This window comes from Alnus glutinosa, chromosome 2 (genome assembly GCF_958979055.1).
Source record: "Alnus glutinosa chromosome 2, dhAlnGlut1.1, whole genome shotgun sequence".
Lineage (NCBI taxonomy): Eukaryota > Viridiplantae > Streptophyta > Magnoliopsida > Fagales > Betulaceae > Alnus > Alnus glutinosa.
In genome coordinates, this window is record NC_084887.1 from 39,155,807 (window position 1) to 39,173,911 (window position 18,105).

Below are 18,105 nucleotides of genomic sequence, written 5' to 3' on the forward strand. Positions count from 1 at the left end.
TTTCATCATTTTTTTTTTAAATTAAAAAAAAAAAATGAAAATATGCACAGTTACATTAGTTCAGTGGAATGGTTAGTGACAAATTGAATTTCTCATTTTTTTTTACCTATCTTATGAGTAATGCTAAACATTACGTCCTCATTTCATTGGGCTAACGTGAGACGTGATGGTGCCCATCAACTCTTCAAATCAATCATTATTAAAAAAATAAAAAATAAAGGGTTGATGGACACCATTATGCCAACACGTGAGATGAAATTAGAATGTGGGCATAGTATTTAGTATTACTAATCCCTAACTTATTGACCTCAAAAATGGAGTATATATTGACAAAGGAAAAGCAAAAAGAAAATTGAAAAGCCCATCTCAGTTTCTTCACGTATGAATCCTTTGCGTTTACCCTCTGTTTGGTTGCGCCAAGACTGAGTATTAATTAAGTGAATGTTAAAAAAAGAAAATGAGTAGTCATTTTAATTTACATCAACGTCTGTTTTTCAGTGGACGGTGGAATCCTGAGGAGCATATATAGGATTAACTGTTACACGCTGCACTAAGAGCATGAAATAATCGATGATGTACATAATGTTTAATTTAGAGGAATTGATGCTGAGGAAGTGAGGATTATCAAAAAGCATTGCTGTGAGAAGCAATATGTATCTATGCATGCATGTTAATTTATACAGTTAAGTTTGAGAATATGAAGCTCTGTAATATTGCTTTTTTTAAGGGTCTCTACATTTTATATAATAGTTTATTTAATATTATTTTTTATTAAATTTTACTGACCCAATATACATCATCTTCAAAGAATCTTTGATATTTTCTTAATTTATTACATCTGATTGAGATGATAATTCTGAATTATTTAATTAAAGATAATGATTTAAATTTTCAAAGATGCTACTGAAAAAATACTTATACTTATCGGTTTACAGGATTTGTAATAAATCACTTGAAACATAAAAAAGTTTAGATTTGAAATGAGAAAAAAGAAAAAGAAAAAGAAAGAAGTTATGTATGTGATAAAAGTAATTCTAATAATATATTAAGTGTTTATTAAAAAATAAGGTAATTTTTAAAATTATCATTTGATGAATTACATGTTCAATTATGATTTTAAATATCATCTTTTTTTTTTTTTTTTTTTTTTTATAAATATTTGATGATCAATTGATATACATATAGAACTCCTCACATGACTGTAATTATAGCCGTTTAATTTTTTTAAAATAATAAAAAATAAAAATAAAATTATAGCCGTCACTCGGTTGTCCCTCTGGCGTCCGTCTCCATCTGACGTGGCGTGGTCTACGTCAGGTTATTATTTATATTTTAAAAAAAATTCAAAAATCTCAAAGGCAGCGGTAAACACGAAAACTGAACCTATTAAATTTCTAAAAAAAAAAAATTTCCCCCAAATTTTTCCCTCCCTCCCTCCCTCCACTCCGCCGATCGCCACCCACGGCCAGCTACCACCGCCACCCACGGCCAGCTACCACCGCCACCAGCTACCACCGTCCATCTCCATCTCCGGTCACAAGGTACCGTGCGGTCTCCATCCCCCGTACCGGCATCTCCGACGACCCCTCTCCGTCTCCATCCACGACGACCCAGCCGAAGCACCACCACCGGCAACGAGCCCAACCATCAAAAGAGGTAAGCTCTTCTCTGTTTTTTTTTTCGAATTTCGGTTCAACGAGAAGGAAGGAGTTTACTTTTGATTTAGCATCATGTTCTTCCTTTCTCCATTATTTCAGTAGTGCTTCGTCTTTTTTTTGCACAACTGTAGTAGTGTCAGAAATTTCTGGTTTTTTGAGTTGTTTTTGGATCTAGAATCTCAGTTCCATTGTTCTCAATCTAGTTGGGTCTGAATCTCAGATGCTTTTGGGGGTTGAATCTGGCTTTGGGGATCTAAATCCCTAATTTTTTTTTTCCTTTTTGGTATAACTTCCCTTTACAATACTCCCTGGCTTTGAACATATATCCCTTCAGTCCTAGCAAATGGGGAAACACGTTTAGTGGTACTATAATTATGTGCAATAAAATTGCAGTTATATGCATTTTGGTGGTTAAAAGGATCGATTTGTGTCAAGCTCGATACCTCAAATTATGTAGTTTATCAAAGACAGCCGCAGTTAAAAATGTTTGAGTTTCCCATCACTCTACCATTTCTCTTCCCTTTATCTCCCAGGAAACATAAAACCCAGCCATCATGTTGGAAGAATTTTTAATTCAAGTAACATGGTATCACAGTGCATCAGCCTTGTTCCAAGTATCAGCCAAATCTCTTCTTTCTTCTATTAATATCTTTTCATTTTTTTTAAACAGAACACTTTCTTTTAAATTATGGATTGCATGGATGGAAGTTTTGTTATCATTTTTCTCTTTGGGATGATCCAACAAACACCAGTCAGTAACTCATGGTTTGTTTAGGAGAAGAAGATGCAACAATGAAATGTTGGAGGACCTTAACAGCCCTCCTATTGGTCTGTAGAGACCCATTTAGGGCAAAAGAAGCTTTTTTTTTTGATAAGTAATTGCAATTTATAAAAATAGCGCAGAGAGGCGCAACTCTTATACACGGGAAGTATACAAGAGAACCCCTAAAAGGGACGAACAGAGAATAATTTTAAAAAGCCTACATAAGTAAAGACACTCAAGCTATGATGGGACGCTATCCAAATATATAACGTATTGAGCAACCGTTTCCGTAACTTTACCATAGATGTCTCTACATCTTCAAAGAGCCGCGCATTCCGCTCCCTCCAAATACACCACAATAAGCACAAAGGAGCTAACCGCCAAGCTTCTTTAGCACGACCACACCCAATCGCCCCCCCCCCCCCCCCCCCCCCCAACTATTCAAGTACTCCAACACCGTTCGTGGCATAACCCACTCTACCCCAAATAAAATAAGAATGTAGCTTCAAAGATCCCGAGCAATTTCGCAATGAAGCAACAAATGATCAATAGACTCCCCACTCTTCTTACACACAATCACTATAACATTCCTCTTACGCAAGTTATCATGCGTCAATATTTTGCCCAAAGCAGCTGACCAAACGAAGAAAGCCACCCTTGTTGGAGCCTTAACACGCCATATATTCTTCCAGGGAAAAGAAGTAAAAGGTGGGCCATCTTTCCTAATAAGCTCTTCATAGAAGGATCTCACCTCAAATAAACCTTTTTTGGAGGGATTCCACACTAACCTGTCACCCTCTCTATGTCGAGCCGAAATGGAGTATAGTCGATCGAAGAAAGAAAGGACCATATTCATCTCTCAATCCTGGATTTGTCATGTAAAAAGAACATTCCACTGAATTACACCATTATGAACAGCCAAATTATCCACCACCATCGCATCTTTGTTCCTCACTATACTAAAAAGAGCTGGAAAGCATTGCTTCAATGATCTATCTCCACACCACCAATCATGCCAAAAACTAATATTTGATCCATTCCCCACTTCAAAACGAACAAAATTGCGAAACTTCTCCCACCCCCTCCTAATATGTTTCCATACACCCACTCCAAAAGAAGCTGACACCTCTTTCAAGCACCACCCACCCTTTAGACTCTCAAATTTGGCATCAATCACCAATCACCATAAAGCCTCTCTCTCCCTACCATACCTCCACAACCACTTACCCAAGAGTGCTCGATTGAACTGGATGAAATTGTGAGCTCCCAACCCACCTGCATGCAAAGGAGTACAAATCTTGTTCCAATTTACTAGATGAAATTTGGCCTCGTCACCAATGCCACCCCAAAGAAAATCCTTTTGAATTTTATCAAGACGATTAGCCACCCTCAGTGGAATAGAAAACAATGATAAGTAATACGTAGGAATATTGGAGAGCGTACTATTAATAAGAGTCAGTCGGGCACCCTTCGACAAATACATTCGCTTCCATCCCGCCATCCTCCTTTCCATTTTTTCAATAACACCATTCCAAATAGAAGTGGACTTGTAAGAGGCACCCAAAGGCAAAGCCAGGTAAGTCATAGGCAAAGATGCAACCCGACATCCAAGAAGATTAGCCAACCCTTCGACATCCTCTACTTCACCAATTGGAACAATTTCTGATTTTCCTAAGTTAATTCTCAAACCAGAAGCTGCCTCGAAGCATAAGAAGATACATCTCAGATGTCGAATTTGTTCTTCTTGAGCACCACGAAAGATCAATGTGTCATCAGCAAACAGAAAGTGATTCACAACTAAGGCCTCAGTATCCCTGGAACCCACTGAAAACCCTGTCAAATTACCTTGATCCAATGCGGCAGCTAGCATCTGACTCAAAGCCTCCATAACCACCACAAACAACAAAGGAGAAAGAGGATCTCCTTGTCGCAAACCACGAGAACTACTAAAAAAACCCGACAGGGTGCCATTTACAAGAATAGAAAATCTCACCGTAGAAATACAAAAACGTATCCAATCCCTCCATTTTCTTCCCAAACCATATCTTTTGCAACAAATAAAGCAAGAAGTCCCAGTTCACATGATCATATGCCTTCTCCAAGTCTAGCTTACACAGGAGTCCTGGGTCCCTCGATCGAATATGACTATCCACACATTCATTTGCAATAAGTACAGAGTCTAATATTTGTCGACCACCAATAAACGCATTCTGAGTGTTGGAGATAATCTTACCCAAAACTGATTTAAATTTGTTCGCAAGGACCTTTGAAATAATCTTGTAAATCCAACTCTACCAAACTAATAGGGCGAAAATCTCTCACTTCCATGGCACCAGTCTTCTTAGGAATCAAAGAGACAAAAGTAGCATTCAAACTCTTTTCAAACTTGCCTCGAGCATGAAATTTTGCAAAAACATCCATAATGTTAGTTTTTAAAAAATCCCAACACTTCTGAAATAAAGCCAAAGTGAATCTGTCAGGACCCGGCGCCTTATCTCCATTCAAATCCCTGATTACATCCCACACCTGCTTCTCCTCAAACGCTCTTTCTAGCCAAATGCTCTCATCCGCATCAATGGATGAAAAAGATAGGCCCTCCACCCTAGGCCGCCAAGAACAATTCTCAAAGTACAAATTGTTGTAATATTGAACTAAATGCTCCTTAATCTCTGCAGGATTCCTGGAAATTATACCATTAATACTCAAAGAATCCACTTTATTGAATTTACGATGTGAGTTGGCCATTCTGTGAAAAAATTTTGTGTTCTTGTCCCCCTCCTTCAACCACAAAGCTCTAGATTTTTGCCTCCAGCTCATTTCCTCAAAAAGAAGAGTCTTCTCCAGCTCTCTCAACATATCTACCTTTCAAACTTTTTCATCCTCCTCTAGGCAACGACATTCTTCAATTAACTCCAGCTCTCGAATACCCTCCAATAATTCTTCATTCTTCTTCCCTATATCACCAAACACTCCGTTCTAGAAGCTGCTTTTTCGTTTGCTTTATTTTTTATTTTTTAAAATAAAATAAAGGCTTAACGTGGACCATGCCACCTCAAATGAGGAGGGACACTTGATGGACAAAAACGCGACAGGGAGAATTACTCGACAACGTCGTAAACAATTTCTGAGTAATTCTACCCGGCGCGCATTCGTCCCTCTAGTGTCCACGTCAGACCTTTTAAAAAAAAAAATTAAAACCCTGCGTTTATACGAACAGCTTCATTTCAATTTCTCCCAAAATATTTTTGCCCCCAAAACTTTCCGCCTTTCCTTCCTCCCTCCCTCCACCCCACTGGCAGCCACCCACCCACCAGCTGAGCACCGTCGACCACCAGCTACCACCGCCATCGGTTCGTCCATCTCCGGCCTCCATCCATCGTCAAGCTCCAAAGACTCATCTACCATACAGCTCTGACGACTCCAACGACCCATCGACCGTTCCGCCATGACGAGCCCAGCCGAGCCACCACCACCGCCGACGAGCCAAGCTGAATCACCATCACTGCAGATGACTCCGACGACCCATTCACCGTAAGGTCTTCTCTGTTTTGTTTCGATTTTCCTTTTGATTTTCTCTTCTTCATATAGATCTGGTTTTTTGAGTTGTTTGATCTGCGTTGGGTCTGAAATTTTTATCTGCATGAGAGTAGTGTCATACAGATCTGAAAATTTTGATGGTTTTTTAAGTTACTTAAGAGATTTTCCATTGCTCTGGATCTCGGAATTGCTGGGAAAGATGAGGAAACTTTATCAGAGCTTTTTTTTATGATAAGTGAAACTTTATCAGAGCTTGAAGTTATCCTGAAACATGCAAAGAATCAAACATGGCCATGTGGAATCCAACAGAGATAACTACTGCCTTCATGTTTGCTTTGGCCGAATTGCCAAGCTAGGATTGAATTTGGAGTTTTTTTAGCTTCAAGTTATAGGTGTCTTAGCTTCAAGTTATATTTTTTTTTTCCCCAGGGTTTAATATTTCAAATTAGGGCTTTAGACTCAGCAATTGATATTTTTTTTTTAAGCAACTCATGTTTTTCTGTTATGCTTGTATTTTAAAATCCATTATTTCTTTTTCCCTGCACTTTTTGAGGATTATGCTTACTATCTTTGGTTGTTTTCTGTATCTAATGGATATCTGACTCAAAATCAGTATGCCTGGTTTTGTTTCTCCATATTTAGTTATTTACTAGGCAGGTATCCTCATCATGACTTATTAGTGACAACTTTCATTTGTATACCCTTTACCAGTGTATATGACATGTACAAATGTATTTACAAAGTATTAGTTCTAGTGTGTTCATGACCTGTGAAATTTAAGAGAAATTCCTAGATTCTTCTTGCTTATTGCTCTGTTTTTCTTTCCTTCATTCTTCTTCTTTTTATATCTTATTCTTCAATTTTCTGCTTAATTGCTGCACTTTTTGTAGGTTTATTATTTTGAACGATTTTTGGGAACCATAATGTTTGACATGTTGGGTTGTCTTTAGAAGGAATAAGGAAGGTCTTACACAGTTTCTCGTTGCCACATTAGCATTCTTAGCCTCAATAGGTGTCAGTAGAACTCTTTAGTGTCAGTAGGTTACTAGCATAGAGCAGAGATGTCTGATGATGGATTGCCAAATATTTTCCTATTTTGGTTGTATCTTTCATTTTAAATGTGTCTATCTTAGTTCCAGACGTACATGGCCAGGCCACAGTAAGTGCCTCCAGATTTAAGGTTCATGCTTCCATTTGCTGATCTAATTTCATCTTCCTGGAAATATTCATTCTGAGGCGAGCCATGTAGGTGAAATAGTTTTTTCTTTCCCCCATTTTGATGAATGATAAAAAGTAGGTGAAATAGCTTTTGCATTGAAAGATATATGACCTTAAAGAGTAGTTCCATCATTCTTTGTTGCTTTCTAGTATCACTAACATGTCTCTTACACCTTTATACCAGTGTTTCTTTGCCTAAATTATTGACATACAAAGTATTGCATGTACAAATATGGGAAGATGTAGCAGCTGCTTACATCGGAAATGCTACTGTGGAGCATGCTTTAGTGTTTTGGTTTGGCAAATTAATGTATGGGGTGATTCAATATTTCTATTTGAGGAATATTTGATGTAATTTTGTTCCTAAAATGGTCTGTATTGAGGTTCTGCCGAATGATCGGTGAATTTTCATGTAATTTATGTAGTTTCTTGAAGATCCTCAATTTGGGCACTTTGACGTATTTTACTTGATATTGAGAAAGAAGCTCTCTTTTGCTTGTTTGGTTTTTGGTTGGTTGAGTAATATTGCTTCTTTGTTTTTGGTTACATTAAAAGGAAAATAGATGAGGGTGAAAAAGCAGAGGCGTCATAGGAAGAGTGTGAGGTTCTACACAGCGTGCTTTGGGTTCAGACAGCCCTTCAAGATCCTATGCGATGGTACCTTTGTGCACCACCTTATTGCCAATAATATAAAACCTGCTGATAAAGCCCTCTCCACCATCCTCGCTGGTGCCCCTGTCAAACTCTTCACCACTCGGTCTCCTTGCTCTTCCTTTCCCTCTCTTTTATTTGTTTGTTATTCAAGTAATTGTTATGATAACAATTGCCCAATATTTGCTTAATCAATGTTTTATCCATTTGTCTGGTACTGATCCCATTAAGCCCCCCATTTGGGTGTGCTGAAATATTGTTCAGATGTGTTCTTGCTGAGTTGAAACGACTTGGTGGCTCCTATTATCAAGCCCTTGAGGCTGCTAATCAGCTCATTACTGCCAGGTTAGCTTCCCTCTCTCCCAAACAAACGCTCTCAAGTGTACGGTGGGCTAATTTTTAGAGGACTAACCAATTATATGGCTTAAAGAATCCCAAGTCTCAAACTGCATTATTGCTTTTCCTTACTTGGATTAAACTTCTACTACAGATGTGATCATGAGAAAAGTAAGAGTGCTGATGCTTGCATCACTGAGGTTATTGGACAAAATAATCCTGAGCACTTTTTTGTTGCTAGTCAGGACACTGATCTGCGGAAGAAGTTTTACGAGGTTGGTTTTTTTTTTTTTTTTGGTTGGATACAATATGGATGCTTCATGTTTTGGTTTGTTAATCATTTGAATGCAGATGCTACCTTGATTTGATTCATGCAGCATATGCCCAAAATTGTCTCTTGACATGCAGTGATTTTTATTGATTTGTCTATTCACTTGCAGGTTCCAGGAGTCCCTGTTATATTTGCTTTAAGAAATTCTCTTTTCCTTGAGCCTCCATCTTCTTTTCAACGTCAGTTTGTCAAAACTTCTGAAGAAAAACGCTTGCATATGACCGAGTTGGAATGTAAGATCTTACAGAAGCGGGCAAGGACTAGGTCAACTGATGAGGAAGCAAATGGTTCTTCTAGTGAAAAGGAAGATGTTGTGGACCAAAACATAGGGATGCAGGATTTAGCAAAGCCACAAACTGCAAGAAAGGGAATGGATGTGAAGGATAAAGTTCAATTTAAGAGAAAGAGAGCAAAGGTTGTACTCTGCACTCACATATTTTTTATTCCTTTTTTTTAAAAGATTATCTTTGACTCCTTGCTTCAAAGCCTTGATTCTTGTTTCTCAATATTCCTTCCCTTTTAACTTGGCTGTACATCTCAAAGTTAATTTGAAATGTTAAACTTTCTATAGAAATAGAACTCTCCATACCTTGAGTTGGTATGGAAGTTCTGAAGAAGGGGCAGGATGTTTATCACAGGGCATTTATGATGTTAATATTAAGGGTCTGATAGTCAGTGCTTTAACTAGAGATACACCTTTTGATAAGCTTAAGTGGGGTATATGTCTTGATTGTACATTGAGCTCTGACATCCTTGATCGTTCAGAGTGAAAATGCCTGTACTTATATCTTATGGATAGTATAATTTAATTAAGCTAACATTTTTCCGCTAAAAGATGCAGAGCTAAGCTGGAATTTGCTCAATTTCAAAGCTTAAATGATATAGATGATAATTGAATGAAATTGATAATTTATCTAAGTGTCGAATTACAAATATATGATAAGCTCATTTCTGCCTGTTATCATGCATTGTTTTACCTACCTATGTAATAAACTTTACTCTGCCTCTCAAGATTTGAAAGATATTTAGGAGAACTTGTTAATTGAGAAGTTGTAAATGGCTACCAATTATTTACTTCTTTTGGGATAGAACAGATTTGGAGCTTGTACAACATTATTATAACGAGAAGAATGTAAATGGATATGTATAGATCAGGTGTTAATAGAAGTGTTTCAATGTTCTCACATGTGTCATCATTAACTATCACAACTCAATCTGTTTTATTTGACATTAATTAAGCTGGTAGAAATTGAATTTACTGTGGTTTTGTGCTGTTACTGTTTTTCTTAAGATGACTGTAATACTTATGGTTTACAATATCTTGAACTTTGCAGGGCCCAAACCCACTTTCATGTAAGAAGAAGAGCCGTGAAAAACCAAATGTTGTTTTGGAGAAGGTGAGCCATTTTTTTTTTTTGGGAATGTCTCTTCACTTTATTTTTAGGTTTTATTTTCTTTTTATGCCTAAAACGGTAAATAATCCTATACTTTGTTATGATAACCAACTAAGCCAAGAGTATTCCCCCACCAAAACCCACATATTTGATTTTGCTGAGCTGAAGTAAAATGCTACATTCTTGATATCTTTAATTTCTCAACTTGATATTGAAGCATTGGAGCTTAATACAGGAAAAGAAAGACGGAGAAAATTCTGTGAGAAGCAGGAGCAGGAAAAGGAAGAGAACACGCGGAGGCAAAAAGCTGGCAGAGAAAGATGGTTAATGTTGCTACGCTCAAATGGCAGATCTACATTAGGGCAAAGCAGGGTATGAAAAATTGCTTTATTCTTTTTACTTAGAACAATGATCTCCACTACAAACATTGACATCTGTTTCATGAGAGATTATGATCAGAAAGAGTGGGCTAGAAAATACAGAATAGATTTGGGATTTATGGGACAGACTTGTTTTTGTGGTGTTGTTGCTGTTTGGGGCCGTGGTTTTTTTAGTAAAGACTTGAACTAGTTTTGCAAATTTTCTTTTCAGTCGTTGTCCTAAGTCTTGTTTTTCTATAATGAACTGCTTTTGCGATTTATAACTTCAAATAGTTTTCCAAGCCTCTTATTACATGAATTGCAACAGACACGTATATAATATATAAAGTCGGTTGATAAGGTTCTAAAACATTATTGTCGCTGAATGGGGTCAAAGTTATTAATTTGCTTAACAATCCTTAATTTTATAGTGGATCTGCAGTGTGCCCGTGACCCTGTTTCCCATTATTTGTTATTGTTGTCTTTTTCTTTGACAACCTGTTTTTTATTTTATTTTATTAAATTAGTTTGTATAAAACATTTTCTCTGACTCACAGACCCTTGAAGTGAGTGTCACAGGCTTTTCATATCCTTAAATGCTTTTATTTACGTGTACATAATACATATCATACTAAAGTAGTTCTTTTCTTTTGTTTGTTCAAACTATCCCAATTTATATCTTCTCAAGTTGCACACTCAATGTGCTAGACTCCCTTTCACTACCCAACTCTATTTAATTGTTTGCATTTGTGGATTCACGTGCAAATTCCAAAGCAATAATTACCTTATCTTAAAATATTAATTTCCATCATTTCTTACCATCTTAAATTTTTTGAAATAACGGGTAATTTAATATGGTATTAAAAAATTCGAATTGAGGTCTTAATTATTCACCTCTCATTAATTAAAGGATTAGAGAAGTTGGTGCGAGAATCATATTTATTTATTTTACCGATTTTCTCTCGTTTTCACACAAAATTTGAAAAAAAAAATAAAGAAAGTAGCAACTGACAAACATTCAGCTCGATTCGTGGCTCATGGTCTCTTTTGTCCCCAAGAAAATGTTTGGGTTCCACTCATTTTGATTATAGTAATCTATAATTTTCTCTTTGTCTTTATAGTAAATTACACCATCCAGACGGATGACTACCTATTTGGTTTTTCAATTTTTAGTCCCAAAGGAGATGAATCCTATCATGCAATATACTTCATGCATGACCACATCAGCACAAACCGGGATTGGGTGTAATTAACTGCTTGGATTGCATTTAATATGGACACTAATATGAGAGAACGTGTGGGTTCTACACCTGTTCGAGTTGCCTGAACAGAGAGATCAAATATAATTAGCTGCTCGTATTGGCCAAGCAGGTGTGAGGTCTACCTATCCTCTCATATTAGTTACCTTACGTTGAATTGCACTTGATCCAAATCCAAGGGATGTCCATATGCATGAAGCATGTATGACACAAAGGGACTTGACGATCACCCTTTATTAAAAACCAGAGCTGATTCGTTTTGGAGAAATTGAGACTTCCATTAATATATAAATCTTGTATATTTATAATGAGTCATGTGAAGACTTCCATTAGCTCTTTTTTTTTTTTTTTTTTTTTTTTTTTTTTTTTTAATAAAAAATAAAATTAACTACTTACTTTTCGAAAACACCATATACCTCTCTCTCACCCCACAATGACTCACATCTTCAAAGATTTGTCTTTGGACCACTCTAAAAGAAAGACACGACCGCCACTACTAGTAACAATGTCTGCCAAAGCTCCTCCCACCAATCTCCCATTCCCGCTTGGCAAACTTGCCTTTTTAGCTCACCGATTTCGACATGCCTCACACCTACATTTCCCATCCTCACTCGGCCTAACTCCCTTGGATAGATAGATAGAGAAGTGAACAAAAATTGGGGAAAATTATTTGCTTTTGCTATAGTTGCTCTCTACGTATGGAGATGATTTGTATCAAATTCAAAGAATAGAGTAGCTTTGAAGAGAACAACGTTGGGTATTTTTGTGGGTTGTAGCTAAATTTGGACTAAAAAGATTATTTGGCTAAGCAATCTTGTATGTCGTCACAGTTAATACTAAACGAAAAAAAAAACTAGTCCTATTATACCGAAAATAATTAAAAGAAGTATAAAATATGAAGCTGTAACAGTTGCCTTGAATTGTTACTGTAATTCAGGGAAGAAAAAAGAAAAAAAAAAAAAAGAAAAATAAAAAAGAAGAAATCAAAAAATGAGAGAATAGAAAATAGAGAATTGTATTCGATACGGCCAATTCAAGACGGCTAATCTCCGAGTTCTTGGCAATTCAAGGAGCCAAGGGCCTCCATCGTTCACAAGTGAACAAGCTAACAATTCAATTGATACCCTCCTAATCTGCCCGCTAAGACTTATATAGCCTCTTACAAAACACACGCCCCATAGACTAAAACGACACTCCCTAAGAAAAGCATAAAACGACATAGTAAATGAATAAAACAACAAAGTTCTAGCTGGCCTACAAAACACACCGTTTAATCCATTCTAGAAGAATCCAGTTGGACTGCACTTCACTTTGCTTGCTTTAGAAACTGCCACCTTACTTCACATAATAGACGTGATATTACTTTCTTTTTTTTCTTTTTTTTTTTTAAGGGTCTCTACATTTTATAGAGTAGTTTATTTAAATATTATTTTTGATTAAATTTTATTGACCCAATATACATCATCTTGAAAGAATCTCTGATATTTTCTTAATTCATTAGATCTGATTGAGATGATAATTCTGAATTATTTAATTAAAGATAATGATTTAAAATTTTTAAAATGATACTGAAAAAATACTTATACTTATCGGTTTAATAAATCACTTGAAACATAAAAAGTTTAGATTTAAGTTTAGATTTGAAATGAGAAAAAAGAAAAAAAGAAAAAAAGATATGCATGTGACAACGTCATGTACAATTTCCCGTTCCTTTCGCCGGCTATTCTTTGTCTTCTTCTAGTCTCTGCTCTGTTAAAACTGTTTATGCTTAGCTTTTACTTCTCTCTCTGAGTCTCTCTCTCTCTCTCTTCTCAGGCGGTTCAGTCAGTTGCTCGGCCGGCCAGTTCAGGCGGAGCTATAAATTTCTCCCATAGCAGCAACACAAGATGCCTCTTCCATGGCTGCTCATCGTTTTCTCCTCCTTCACATATAAACTCGCTTTCTCCGAAGCTGCTCCCACTCGTTCGGTTCTACCCAATGACGCATTGTCGCTTCTGAGCTTCAAGAACGCCGTCTCCCTCGACCCCTCCAACCTCCTCTCCAGCTGGACTCCCTCCACCCATCACTGCCACTGGTACGGCGTCACCTGCAACGACGACGTTTCCTCAAGAGTCATCTCCTTATCCCTTCCGAACAACATGCTCTCCGGCAAGATCGCGGAGAGCATCGGAAAGCTCTGGTCTTTGGAGGTTCTTGAGCTTCAAGGTAACAACTTCTCCAGCAACATTCCCTCCCAGATAAGCCGTCTTCACTCTCTACGCTTGCTTAACTTGTCTTGCAATTCGCTTTCTGGTCCCATACCCAATACACTGATTGGTTTAGGAAAACTACAAGTCCTTGATTTATCCAACAACCTGCTTTTTGGTCGGCTTATGATTACGTTGCGTGGTAAATGTGACACCTTGAACCATCTGAGGCTTTCTCATAACTTTCTGACCGATAATATCCCCCCCCAGATTGGCAAATGCTGGAACTTGAGTACCCTTTTGCTTGATGGGAATATATTACAAGGGGGGATCCCGCCAGAGATTGGCCGGATTTCCGAGCTCCGGGTTCTCGATGTTTCTAGGAACAGTCTCACGGGGAGGATCCCACAAGAGCTTGGCAATTGCAACAAGTTGTCTGTTCTTGTGTTGACTAATTTGGTTGACGATTCTTCAATTACCTTGGTGGATAGTTCTAGAGATGAATTCAATGCCTTTGTGGGGGGTATTCCTTCTGGAGTCTTGTTGCTTCCGAGCTTACAGGTTTTGTGGGCTCCCAGAGCCAATCTTGGTGGACGGTTACCCGGTAATTGGAACAATTCGTGCTCGCTCAGAATACTCAACTTAGGGCAGAATTATATCACTGGTGTGCTACCAGAAAGTTTGGGGTTGTGTAAGAATCTTGGTTTCTTGGATTTGAGTTCAAACAATTTGGTGGGGTACCTCCCTACTCAGCTGTGGGTTCCATGTATGGCATACTTCAACATCAGTCGGAACAACATATCTGGTGTTCTTCCAAGTTTTGAGAAAGGCAGTTGTGATGCTGCTACTGTGATGATGATCTCTTATGGACAATATCCTGATTTCCCAGATAAGGAAGATATTCAGAATGCCTACTTCAACGTATCTCTTTGGGGCGCTCAGATTAATACCCTTTATGGAGTGAATTCTGTAATCATTCATGACTTTAGTTGGAATAGCCTCACCGGTTCACTACCTTTGTTCTCTCTAGGAGATGAGTTCTTGGCAACCAATCGTAAGTTCTCGTACAGACTGTTTTTGAATGATAACAAGTTCAATGGGCAACTTCCTGGTCGGATAGTTTCAAACTGCAATGGTCTCAAGAGCTTTTCGGTTAACTTGAGTGCAAACCAACTATCTGCTGGACTTCATCAAGCACAGCTTCTTGACTGTCTACAGCTAATAGAGTTTGAAGTAGCGCGTAATCAGATTGGTGGATCAATTGGTCCTGGTCTTGGTGACTCGATGATGCTTCAACGCCTCGACTTGACTGGAAATAAACTGTCTGGGCCTCTGTCTCATCAATTAGGGACGCTGAAAGATCTAAAATGGATGCTTCTAGGAGGAAACAACTTTACAGGAGGAATCCCTTCTCAATTTGGTCAACTAACTTCTCTCGTGGGTTTGGATCTATCTCACAATGCTCTCACTGGAACTATCCCTGAGAGTTTGAGAAACGCCTCAAGTCTTGAAACTGTGTTGCTCGATCACAACAGACTTTTGGGGGAGATACCTTCTTCTTTCTCAGCTCTCTCTAGTCTTACTAAACTGGATGTTTCTTTCAACAACCTTTCTGGTGATATTCCACATCTTCAGCACGTGAGTGATTGCAATTCCTTCATAGGGAACAGATACCTGCATTCTTGCCCAGATCCATACTTTGCCCCACCAGCTGGGCTTCCTGTCCCACTTGAAGTTCAAAAATTGCAGAGACACAGAAAATTGAAGTCTTTCATAATTGCTTTGGTAACCTCTGCTTCTGTTGTACTATGTATACTCCTACTGATATTTTTTGTCATTATTTTTGGGAGGAGAAAGCTTGGTAGACTCACAAGCTTGAGAAGGAAGGTACTAGTGACCTTTGCAGATGCTCCAACAGAACTGAGTTATGATAATGTGGTTAGAGCTACTGGGAATTTCAGCATTCAGAATCTAATAGGTACAGGTGGCTTTGGGTCAACTTACAAGGCAGAATTGGTCCCAGGTTTCCTTGTAGCTGTGAAGAGGCTCTCTATAGGTAGGTTTCAAGGCATTCAACAATTTGATGCAGAGATAACAACATTAGGAAGAATTCGACACAAGCACCTTGTAACTCTTATTGGATATTATGTGGGAGAGGCTGAAATGTTCCTGATTTACAATTATCTTTCTGGTGGAAACCTTGAAACCTTCATACATAACAGATCAGGCAAAAATGTAGAATGGACGGTTATCCACAAGATAGCAAGTCACATAGCACAGGCTCTTGCTTTCCTTCACTACTCCTGTGTTCCCCGGATAGTTCATAGGGACATAAAGCCCAGCAACATCCTGCTTGATGAGGAGCTTAATGCCTATCTGTCAGATTTCGGGTTGGCTAGGCTCCTAGAAGTGTCTGAGACCCATGCCACAACAGATGTGGCAGGCACCTTTGGGTATGTAGCACCAGAATACGCAACCACATGCAGGGTTTCTCACAAGGCAGATGTTTATAGCTTTGGTGTTGTGCTGTTGGAACTGATGTCAGGGAAAAAGTCACTCGATCCTTCATTTTCGGAGTACGGGAATGGGTTCAATATTGTGACATGGGCCAAGTTGCTGATCAAGGAAGGCCGTTTTTCTGAGCTTTTCTCTCCTGAATTATGGGAAGCAGGGCCTAAGGAGAAATTGTTAGGACTCTTAAGGATCGCGTCAACTTGCACGGTGGAGATGCTTTCTGTTCGGCCATCAATGAAGCAGGTTCTTGATAAATTGAAACAGTTGAAAAATTAAAAACATCCCACAATAACTACTACTAGACAGTGGTGGGAAGGTGAAGCTGCTCATGTCTACAGGATATTCCTTTCATTGAGGTGATCACTGTCATTTAGAAGCTAGCTCCTTTCTTTGACTTAAATGAGCTTATGATCAGTATTTCAGTAGTTCATGATCTTCAGTTAATGGTTCTGGATGCACTTTTCTTAGTGAAGAGCATATAGAAAACACATGAAATCTTCCTCTCTATAGATATTTCCACTGATAACTCAGAAACAAGAGAATAATGACATCAAATACCTCTAAGGGTTCTGCTTATTCTCTCACTCCACTAAATCAGTATAATAAACTCGTATGTATCTTGTTTATGTTACATTATGTGCAATATGTTGGTTTTATGTGCTTGCACAATGTTCACTTCTCATGATCAATTGGGAATAAATTTGACAGGGAAACGTGACTTCATTTTGTAAATTTCCTGCGGTTGTTTATAGGTTGAAATTCCAGTGGAATTGTTGACTTGTGTTCTCGTGATCCTTTTCCCCACTATAAAGGTTGTAAACAGTTTCCATGATCTTTCTTTCTTTTTTATTTTTCTCTTTAATTTTGTTTTCAAAAGTTGTTTGTACTATTAATGATTTTCTTAACAGGTTAGCCATGTTATTAAAACTGTTTACCTCTTTTCTGCAAGATCAGTTTGCAGGTTATTGCGGCAAGTAGAGCCTGTGAAATCTTCAACTGAAAGTTTATGGTGTACATTATACAATCAGCTAGTTGGACTTTTTATCACCATGGTCCATGGCTATGGGGCTTTTTATCAATAATACCCTTGTTAGAATATTACAGCAGTTTTACAGGATCGAACAATTTTGAGTTGGCATTGTATGTAGAAAATCTATTTGTATATCATGAAATTTTATAAAAAGAGAGCAAAGGAGAAGACGCCTTGAAAAGTTTACAAGAAGTTGTAGAAGCCACAGTACCTGAAATACGTATGCAATGAAATTCAGTTCAAAACCATCAATTTCTTCAGGAGTAAGGTTCTGTTGCTCCAATTTCTGGGCCCATGGAATTGCCACAGCATAACTAATATGATTAAGAGTTAGGGGTGGGTATTGGGTAAGTCGGTGTCGGAAGCCCCTTCACCGACTTTCAACCGAAATAGTCGGGTAAAGTCGGGGAATTATTCGACTTTATTCCGAGAATGATTTTTTCCAAAATTTTCGGATAATTCGAAATCATCGGAAAAACCGGAAATTAACGGTAGGATAAATCGATAATTCAACCGTAAGTGGCTGACAGCCTCTGATGACTAATCAAGTTCTTTTTAGCAAGTCTTAACTGGGTCCCACCGACCGCCAGTCTGGTGCCGAGTAACTCACAAGGAAGGGGTGGGACTGTGGGAGTCGAGAGATTGCTGACTGATATTTACAAGCACTTCTGTATTGTTCAGATGAAATGACTCAACCGCCCCTCCATCAGGGAACAATTTGGATCCTAGTGTGACACGTGGACGGTCAGAGATCGACGGGTGAGGATGATTGACATGACCGAAAAAATAAATAAATAAAAATTAGAGATTGTCAAGTCCAGCGCCTCCCCCCCCCTCTCTAAAGCCTCCGTTTTTCTTGTTTTCTTTCT

At 38.1% G+C, this 18,105-nt stretch overlaps 2 protein-coding genes across 5 annotated transcripts; both read left to right on the forward strand.

Annotated features, from left to right (window-relative positions):
- Positions 1-1,421: 1,421 nt before the first annotated feature.
- Positions 1,422-10,467, forward strand: LOC133860112 (uncharacterized). 2 transcript variants are annotated; one of them, XM_062295772.1, is made up of 7 exons: positions 1,422-1,656; positions 7,732-7,933; positions 8,092-8,172; positions 8,318-8,438; positions 8,604-8,909; positions 9,829-9,891; positions 10,124-10,467. In XM_062295772.1, exons 2-7 carry the CDS (start codon positions 7,740-7,742, stop codon positions 10,214-10,216), a joined length of 858 nt encoding a protein of 285 aa, XP_062151756.1. In that variant the 5' UTR covers positions 1,422-1,656; positions 7,732-7,739; the 3' UTR covers positions 10,217-10,467. The 2 variants fall into 2 exon arrangements, with proteins under 2 accessions (XP_062151756.1, XP_062151757.1); XM_062295773.1 differs by lacking the exon at positions 1,422-1,656 and adding an exon at positions 5,313-5,952.
- A 2,809-nt stretch (positions 10,468-13,276) lies between these two features.
- Positions 13,277-17,447, forward strand: LOC133860114 (LRR receptor-like serine/threonine-protein kinase RPK2). Of its 3 annotated transcripts, none has more exons than XM_062295776.1 (3): positions 13,277-16,562; positions 16,915-17,018; positions 17,161-17,447. In XM_062295776.1, exon 1 carries the CDS (start codon positions 13,393-13,395, stop codon positions 16,480-16,482), a length of 3,090 nt encoding a protein of 1,029 aa, XP_062151760.1. In that variant the 5' UTR covers positions 13,277-13,392; the 3' UTR covers positions 16,483-16,562; positions 16,915-17,018; positions 17,161-17,447. The 3 variants fall into 3 exon arrangements, with proteins under 3 accessions (XP_062151760.1, XP_062151759.1, XP_062151758.1); XM_062295775.1 differs by having other exon boundaries at positions 16,959-17,018; positions 17,161-17,446; XM_062295774.1 differs by lacking the exon at positions 16,915-17,018 and having other exon boundaries at positions 17,161-17,446.
- Positions 17,448-18,105: the final 658 nt, after the last annotated feature.